Below are 9,592 nucleotides of genomic sequence, written 5' to 3'. Positions count from 1 at the left end.
TTTTTTTTTTTTTAAACTGAAGTGTTATGTGGGCGGGGCGATGGCGGAGACGATGAAAGCAGAGACTTTGGCGGGAACTTGTGCTTTTGCACAAGTTGTGCCTCCTGCCCGCGGTATTCAGCTAGTTAGTAAACCTTGACACCGGAAATGGAGCGTCTAAGTAGACGTTTAAAACCACATGACTCATAAGAAGAGGTGTGTCTTGGGACTTGGTAGGATCAGACCCTCAGGGGGCAGAGGGTGAGTACTGGGTAGGCACACGACATTAGACAAGGATTGCCCTTAACACTCACTCGACCATCCCTTTATTCCCATTGAATATCTGCTAAGTGGGGCAAGGGGAGTTTCTCAAAGGTTTTTAAGGGCATTTGAGAGGTGGGGGTGGTGTGTGTGTAACCTTGACCTCAGACAAAGTGGAGAACGTGATTTTGAGAGGGGAGACCCGTTATTGAAGCAGATTTGACTTCAGACGAGAGAAACCCCATGCTCATTCTACTCCATTATGGTAGAGCCTGGGGTTGATCATTCTGTGACAGTTTAGGGAGCTTCATCTCAGCAGAGGGGTCCCTCTACCTTTCTGTGGCTCCAGCGGCAGTGGCCACAGAGAACCACAGATCTAGTTTTTAATTCAGCCCTTCTGCTGAGACTAGAGCAGTTACTTAACTTCTCTGTCCTTTAACTCAAAATTAATTTTCCATATTCTCAAAATAGAAAATACTGCTCCATGGGCAATACTGATAAATTTAGGTGCTTGTAAAATCTACCCTTGTTACATGACTATCAGCTATACATCTAGTAATGTGGACTGAATAATTACAAATTTAGAAGCTTTTACTTTTTATTTCTCTATTACTTGATGCAAACTTAGGTATTGCCTTCCGGTACCTGTAAAGTAGAGATCCTAATACCTCAAGGAGAGTTTTTTGAGGGTTAATTAGGATCGTGTGCTTAAGGTTTTTAAACAGTCACTATTTGGGGACATTAAAAAACGAGGTTAATTAAGTTTGCAAATACTTAAATACTATTTTTCTGTTTGGGCAGTAGGCTAGCTGCTATCCTTTAGTCTGAGCAAGTTTTCCCTGGCAGAAATACCATGGATACTAAATAGTGGATGGTAGCTGGCTCCACCTGTATGGCCACCCTGCCTTGTCTCCACCCTGTCTCACCATAGAGGAGGGCTGGCTCAGTCTAAGCTGTGTCACTGACATGCCCTGCAGCCTGGGAGCTCCACATGACGTGGGTGTCCCTAGGGCAGGAGTCACAGTTTCCAACTATTCCTGCGGTCATTTGAGCGCCTATGTCCCTGGGCAGTTTTCTTCTAGAGAAAGCTGGCGGGTGTGTTCCATTTTCCTCTCTTTAACTGATGGCAAATTATTTTTCAGATGAATTTCCTCTGCTGACAACCAAACGTGTTTTCTGGAAAGGTGTTTTGGAAGAGCTGTTGTGGTTTATTAAGGTAAAGAAATTGATGGAAGTAGGCATCTGTTCTCAACGTAGTGCCAGTGAGGTCCCTCAGTGAGTCAGATCATGTCACACTACAACTGAAAGGCCTTACTGGTTCCGCTTCACATGGTCAAAGCAAGATTTTGACTGGCTCCCTTGGCCCAATTCTGGCCGCCTTGCTGATCTTTGAGCCACTGACAAACCTATAAATCCCCACCAAGGACACAGGAATTCACACTATTCCTCCCAGAATTCTTTCTTTTTTAAAATTGATTTATTTATGCTTCCAGAACTGGGGTCCAAGTGAGAGGTGCAGGAGGTGAGAGGATCCACCAGAGACAAAGTGGGAAGAACAGCAGATGTACTGAAATACACTGCTGAGGAGAGCAGCAGACCGGTCAGGAGAGGTCTGCCATGCTATGTGGGTCACCTTCCTGGTGGAGGATTGAACTCATGCTGTAGTGGCTGCAGTATCTTCATAATGTAATGCTTTAACTTGTGGCACCATCAGAGAGGACCCAGAATCCTGTTTCTTCACATGTAGCAAGACACTTTAATTTAGCTCATCTCTGCCCAGTGACCTAAGTGTGATCTAAGAATATGATTACCCCCGGGCCCCCAATACACATACATATACACTCTTCCCACCTCACCTTTGTTTTCTCTATGGAGAACCATCACCTGATGTATAATGTCTGCCAATAAATAAATAAATGACTAAAATGTAGCATAAGTTCCATAAGATAGAGAACTGTATCCTCTTACCCACTGTTGTACCCTAGGGTCTGGCACATAGTAGGTACTCAACATGTATGGATCACAGAATATAGAACCCAGCCATGTTCCTGTGTTATAAGCTAGAAGGGTCTCTAGTGACAGGCTATACTTTGAAAGAATGAAGGTGCCTTAGGGATACTGGAGTATGTTGGAGACTGGCAGCAGTCGTGCCTGGGGTTCCCCTTGCTGAGGTCCACACCGGTGGTATTCTGGCCAGAGCTGCTTAGAGGGAGAGGAGATGGGCTCTGTGTTGTACCAGGCCAGAAGAGGGAATCCTTTCTACAGAACATTTGGTGTGTCTTGTATGGTCTTTGGCCAAACCTGCCTAATCCCTTTTAGATAGGGCTTAGATTTGGATACAGTCCAGTCTTTCCTAGTTCTGTGTTCTTAGGGTATTTTTTATGTGTTGGCTACTTTAAGTGATGGTGGAACTCTAGTTCCAAAGCATCATCAGAAATCCCAAAATAGATTGGTCAGTTAGCTAGAGCTCATACTTAGTAGATGGAAAGAGGAGATTTTTGAAGCTCTGTATGAAAGATTGACAAATGATTTGCTGGAAATGAAAAAACTGGCCCTCCCAGGTGGCACAGCAGGTTGGGATGTAGCACTGCAAGCTAGCTGCTGCCACTTCAGTGCGAGATTGATCCCTGGCCCAGTGGTGACCCACATGGTGCAGCAGACCTCTCCTGTCTCACCTACTGCTCCCTCAGCAGTGTGAGTTGATCTACCTGTTCTGCTTCCCACTGTCTCTGTTGAAATCTCTCATCTCCTCTGTACCTCTGGCCTGTACCATAGTTCTGTATGCATAAATAAATAAAAATCAATATAAACTTAATGATAGAAAGGAAGGCACCTGCATGCCCAGAAATAAAATGCTTTTCACCTGTTTTACTGGAAAGCTTGTGAATTCAGGGTTCTAAGAAATTCTTATCAACACATCACACTCACTACTGATGAGTTGCTCCATTGGTGCTCAGTAAAATACAGACGTCATCTGGAATCTGTGGGTGGATGTAGAGATGGGGTCTGTGTAGTATCTATTGAGCACCTGGCGTTTTGCTTGTATTTAATCCTCACAGTCACGTATGTAGTGAATATGACTGCTCTGTAGGTGTGAGTAGGAGACAGAGCGGTTAGGGAGCTGGTCAGAGAAGGCAGGCACAGAGCCTAGAGTGTGGCACAACCTTGCCGGTCACTAATTCCATGTCATACCCGGAGACCAGTGGGTCTCTTCTTAACCTGGATGACATGGGCCAAATCTAGGGAGATGCAATGTTAGAAATAAACACATGGTTTGTATTTAGCACCCCCCCACCCCCAAACATAACAACATCTTCTTAAAGTATAGGTTAAGGGTAAACATAACAGTGGCACATACACGAAAAATTTATCAGTGATACATTTGCCAGAAAAACTAATGTTGATAAGCCAATCAGTAGATAAGTTAATTCTGGGCATCTTAAGTTGATACAACACAACTAATTAAGAAACAATAAAGGGTCACAGGAAGTGGCAATAATGAAAGAACTTGCAGTTTAGTTGAGGGGGCAAGGAAAAACATTTTGAGAGCTGGTTCCAAAGGAGGGATCAGATAGTGAGGGATCAGATAGCCTGTTTAAATAGGATGGCTAGGTGGGGTCAGGTTGCAGACCTGCTTTCTCTCCCCACCCTCCTAATGTCAGCATAGGCTGAAGGCCCTCCTGGGAGGGTCTTGGGGGACCAATTTCAATGGCTCAGTTCACAGATGCCTATTTTCCTATCTCTTCCAGGGATCCACAAATGCTAATGAACTGTCTTCCAAAGGTGTGAAAATTTGGGATGCCAATGGTTCCCGAGACTTTTTGGACAGCCTGGGGTTCTCCAACAGAGAAGAAGGAGATTTAGGCCCTGTTTATGGCTTTCAGTGGCGACATTTTGGGGCAGAATACAAAGATAAAGATTCAGGTGAGGAGACAGTGAGGTCTTGGATTCCCATGTCTGTAAAGCATGAATTTGTTGTCTCAGATGAAGTCTTTGGGATGAGAGGTCAGTGCCTGGGATTGCTAAGGTATAACTTTGACCTGTGAGAGGTGTATCCAGATTTAGGGGGAAGGGTCACATCTATACTTCATGAGGTCAGAGCACATGCTTGGTGATTAGGACCCCATATCTGTGGCATGGCCCATACCCTGTGTCATTAACTGTAGCAACACTGTTTACTGCTATGTTGGGGAGAAAGGTAGGCAGTTCCTTGGCGGGGAGAAGACAGTCATGGGTTCCTTGCAGTTTAGATTTCCCTTTTCAAGACTGCCACCCAGAACACACACCCTGGGGGGTGCCGATGTGACAACACACTTCTCAGTCTCCCTCTCCACCCCTCCTGGCTGGACTGGTGGAAGATGAGGCTTCTCACTACTGGATGTCCAACCTCACTTGTCACAACCCAGCTGCGATCTTTTGACCCTTCTATGTCCTGCCTGGTCAGGGGTTGCTAAAGCAAATGTCTACCTGGGATGTGTGTCTGTGTGTGTGCAGGAAGTACCAGTTTGCTGGTTGGACAGAAACCTGGGGAACACGAGTTCTCTGAAGGGGGCAGTCACATTTATCCACCAGTCAGCTTGAGGGATTGGGCCTGATGCTAGAATTCTGCAAAAAAAAGTCTTAAAAAGTCTGCATTTTTACATGTGATTTGAGATCTTTTGGATGTTGGCAATTTCAGTAAGTTTAAATGCCATAGGTTCTAGAATAGGCAAATTCATAGAGATAGAAAGTAGATTGGAGGTTGCCAGGGGCCAGAACTTACTGTTTAATGGGTACAGATCTTTAGTTTGGCAAGATAAAAGAGATCTGGAATGGACAGTGGTGATGGCTACATAGTATTGGTAATGTATTTGACGTCACCAATCACACATTTAGATTGATTAAAATAGTTGATTTAATGTTACATAAACTTTACCATAGATGCAAAACAAAAAAAAGTGCTGTGTATACCAGATTCTTTCTACAAGTAACTGGTCTGTCAGTTATTTGTAGCCTTTGCCCTAGGACATTCTAAGGGGTGAAGCTACTCTCCCAGCTCAGTTGTGTCTTACATCCTTCCAGATGTTCAGTTATTTATTAAGCAAGAGCTTAAGGAGCCATCAAAATTATGACCTTAGTTTAGAGTTCTGTGAATGTTCAACTGTTGGTTTGCAGTAGGAAAGTGTCATCTGAAAGTTTTTGTCTTGAAATCTCTATTCAGTTTCCCTCCAATGACATCATTCTGTATCTCTTACATAAACTGATATTCGTAGAATTCACAGAACTTTACAGATTTTCATTTGTGTGTGCATTTTTTTAGCAGGTGTAGACTTACATAATTATAACAACAGGACATAGAATTCCACTATTACAGTTCATAGTTTAATCTTTGGTATTACCTTTCTTGGAACTGTGATTGTGATAGGATTTCTCCACTGCACCCCCAGTGTAAGAGCTCAACTTGAACATGGCCTCTCACCAGTAAATGGAAGTTTAACCTGTGAAAACAGGTTCTTCACTTTTAAGTTGTTTCAAGGGGGGCAAACATTTAAAGTCCAGAAAACAGAAATGGAAGAAAACTATATAATGGTGTAATAATTATGGAAGTTTCTTGAAATTTACAAGATAATAGTTGATTAGCTATCTTTTAATTTGAGTGGAAGAATAGAGCCTAGGTATAGGAATCCACAGTCCTCTGTAGCCAGGTTATTTTGTTCAAAACCTCTAATCCCAGGCACAAGATAAGTGATGAGAGTTTTCAGACATATCAAAACATGAATTGTAACAACCTAGTCCTTTAGTAATCACATAACCTAACAAAAATATTTAATGAGAAAAGCAGTTCTTAAATGAAAGTATATGTTGGGATTTCTGGATCTTCATCTTCTAATTTTCTGCACTCAATGTTTTATATTCTCCTGTTTAAAAATGTATTTCCTCCAACACATAAAACTTTCTCCTCTCTAGAGATCTCTTAGAGCTATGGTTTCATCTTTCTAAAGATTCACAAACCACAGTCCTCTAGCCAGAATGTATATAGGATATTAGATGCCGTTTAATGTCTGGTACTTTCTGTGGAACATGGTGAACTACATTGTGTCAGTGAAGTGGGAAAGGAGTGGTTGGTGAGTCCAGAGATAAAATCCCCATTGGAGTCACTGATTGTTATGGTTGGAGGTGACTGATTATTTTAAGGACTTCCTTGGGGAGAAAAGTAAACAGACTCATGGCTCCAGGAGGTGGGCATCATACAGTGAGACTGGAGAAATTCATACAGTGTGCTGGGTCAAGGTGAATCATGGGCTAAGGGTGCCGTGGAGGACAGTGACAGATGACCTCTAAGCCCATCTTCAAAGAGGTGGTCATTGACGTGTATGTCCTCTCTCTCTCTCTCTGACAATTCTACAGATTATTCAGGTCAAGGAGTAGATCAGCTGCAAAAAGTGATCGACACAATCAAAACCAACCCAGATGACAGAAGAATCATCCTGTGTGCTTGGAATCCAAAAGGTTAAAAGCTTGCAGTTAGCCTTTTGTCCTAACTTAGCTGTTAGCACAGAGGGAAGCACTGTGACTGTAGAGGCCGACCCTGCACTGCCCCAACTGCACTGATGGTTGGGAAATCCTGGGCAAGTCACATTTAGCCCTATTTTCACCTTCGGAAGATGGGCTGAACCCAGATTTGGATCTTAATTTATGTATTTACACACATTACTCCTCCAAAAGAAGCTTTTAATTGACAGAATACACTTATGATTTGAATGTTTTAAATTGGGACAGATGAAGTCACAGACCTGGATTTTACTAACATATTTAATAATTCTATTATAAAATCAAGCTCTGTCAATATATAGGAAATATTGCCCAGAGTAGAATATTTACATTTATGATAGGAACGAACACCAGATGGTTTTCCATGACACACCAGATTCCTGTGGCTGGATTGCTCCTCTACTTGTAGTCTGGTGCCCTAAAGGCAACACACACTCATTTCTGTTCATACGAAAGAGTATTACTTCAGCTACAGATGCAGAAATGCAGAAGTCTCAACCATCCCTGGGGTTGGGACGGTCACCTTTTGACCTGATGGAAGGTGCCAGTCATAGGCCTCACTGGCCTAGTGGCCCTTTTTTTGTGATTTCCACTATATGATTGGCTTCTGTTTCTCCTGTCTTGCTTTGACTTTAGCTGTATTCCTTAAAACCACCCTCCTCTTAAGTTCCTGTGTGCTGACTCCTCAGATCTTCCTCTGATGGCCTTACCTCCATGCCATGCACTTTGCCAGTTCTATGTGGTGAATGGTGAGCTCTCCTGCCAGCTATACCAGAGGTCAGGAGACATGGGCCTGGGTGTGCCCTTCAATATTGCCAGCTACTCCCTGCTCACCTGCATGATTGCGCACATCACCGGCCTGAAGGTAGGCTCCTCTTGAGAAGAATGGGCTGTTGTCAGTTTAATGTGTGAAGCTCTTAGGTTCTTTAAAATAAGAAATGAGCTTGCTCATCCTGTAACTTTCTGTAGAACATTCCTGTCTTTGTGGCCTTCGTGAACTAAAGTTTATATATAGGTTGTTTTTAACACAACTTTCATGAATTAACTTTCTTAAAAGCTTCACTAGTTAACTGTTTTTGGAAAAGTTTAGGATGTCTGACTACTCTTTGTAATGGCTTTTAAATGATATATTTGAAAGTAATTGAAACAAAAATATTTCCTTTTTTGCTTTCTTCCATGGGATTTAGCCCGGCGATTTTGTACATACACTGGGAGATGCACACATTTACCTGAATCACATTGAGCCTCTAAAAGTGCAGGTAAGATGACTGTTATAGACTTTACTGTTGGGTAATTTCTCTTGATAAAAGGTTGATGAAACATCCCTCATGAAACAGGCATTCTGTTCTGTGCTGTGCCTGCTGTAGGTGTCCTGTTTAGGGACAGGTAGGATAGGGACATGGCAGATACTCAGCTCAGCAGCCACAGAGACTTAACGTGCTGGGCTGGGCACTGGCATCTCTGATCAGTGGTCTTTGATGTTGTGAGTGTTTTGGTGCACCATGAACTGGGCCCATATAAAACAAGGAAATAAACCGACAAATGTAGTATTGTGACTTCTCCACCAAGTGGCTGTTCCCTTGTCCCTTACCCTCTCCTCTGGCCTTCGTGTTGAATATTTAGACTAGGCCAGTTACAGTCCTAGAGTGACCTCTAAGCGTAGAGCATCTCTCCATTTAAGTCAAACATTAAACATGATGAAACTTAGTGTTGAAAGTTAAGATAGGTAAAAAGCTAGGTCTCTCTTAGACCAGAATGTCAAGCTGTGACTGCAGAAGAAAAAGTTCTTTATTATTGGAGACTCAGATGATGGTTAGCATTTTTTAGCAATGAAATATTTTTTAATTAAGTACATTGCTATTTAGACAACACATATTTAAAAGCCTATAAACATAACTTTTGTATGCACTGGGAAACAAAAAAATAAAAGTGTGACTTTCTTTATTGTGATACTCACTTTTTTATGGTGGTCTGGAACCCAACCTGAAATATTTCTGGTGTACTCTTGTACCAGAGCAGAAGACCCTCATTCAGATCAGGCAGGGAGATTGGCAGCTTCCCAGAGGTGGCATTTCAGCTCTTTTATTTGAAAGAGAATTGAAATGCAAGTGTTTTCCCTTAATTTTTTGCTAAGGTCACTATCTAGGGTGAACTTTGTAAAGCCTGTCCAAATCCATGTTAAAGCAGCTAACAAATAGTGATTTGAAATGGCAATAAAAATATGAGTTTCTGTGCTTAATGAGTGCCAAGAAAAAATTTCAAACCCTTTTAGCCCCTTCCAGAGTACATTAGGTTTTAAAAGTATGCCTTTGAGGGAATTTGGTTGCTTTTGATTACAGCATGACTTCAGGGGTTATCCCAGAGTTTTCCTGGCTTTCTGCTCCAGTTGAACTGGACAGACTAATGGGAGGTCATGACCTGTGGCCTCATCTTTACTGTTCATCACAAGAGTCCTGGCTAATTGTTAATTGTTAGTCCTGTTAACTATCAACAAATGTCTTTCCTTGCCCATTCTACCACAAAGTTGGGATAGGGATTCTGGAACTCAGTGTCCATACCAAGTTATGAGTTACAAATACCAAAAGTCAAACTATGACCCAGCCTTCCTGTCGGCACCCCTCAGACATACTGCAGGTTTGGTTCTAGACCACTGAATTTTTCAGTTACCAGCACATATTAAAATTATAATATACTTGTAGCCTATTTGATTTTGCAATAGCATTATGTAAAGAAAAAGTGGGCATACCTTAATTTAAAAATTCTTCATTGCTAAAATATGCTATCATCTGAGCCTTCAGTGTGTCATGATCTTTTGCTGAGG

The 9,592-nt window shown here is 42.2% G+C and overlaps 1 protein-coding gene across 1 annotated transcript in view; it reads left to right on the top strand.

Moving 5' to 3' along the window:
* Positions 1 to 40: 40 nt before the first annotated feature.
* TYMS (thymidylate synthetase) overlaps positions 41 to 9,592 on the top strand; it is a 13,358-nt gene continuing 3,806 nt past the window's right edge. Inside the window, exons 1-6 of the mRNA XM_012725776.1 lie at positions 41 to 113; positions 1,383 to 1,456; positions 3,990 to 4,164; positions 6,628 to 6,729; positions 7,461 to 7,636; positions 7,959 to 8,030. Of these exons, the coding sequence (XP_012581230.1) occupies positions 41 to 113; positions 1,383 to 1,456; positions 3,990 to 4,164; positions 6,628 to 6,729; positions 7,461 to 7,636; positions 7,959 to 8,030 (672 nt within the window). The remainder of the gene's footprint in view (positions 114 to 1,382; positions 1,457 to 3,989; positions 4,165 to 6,627; positions 6,730 to 7,460; positions 7,637 to 7,958; positions 8,031 to 9,592) is intronic.

Source organism: Condylura cristata, unplaced genomic scaffold (assembly GCF_000260355.1).
Source record: "Condylura cristata isolate star-nosed mole 26May11 unplaced genomic scaffold, ConCri1.0 scaffold00016, whole genome shotgun sequence".
In the NCBI taxonomy this organism is placed as follows: domain Eukaryota; kingdom Metazoa; phylum Chordata; class Mammalia; order Eulipotyphla; family Talpidae; genus Condylura; species Condylura cristata.
Note: the sequence above shows the minus strand (reverse complement) of the source record. Positions and strands in the feature narration are given on the sequence as shown.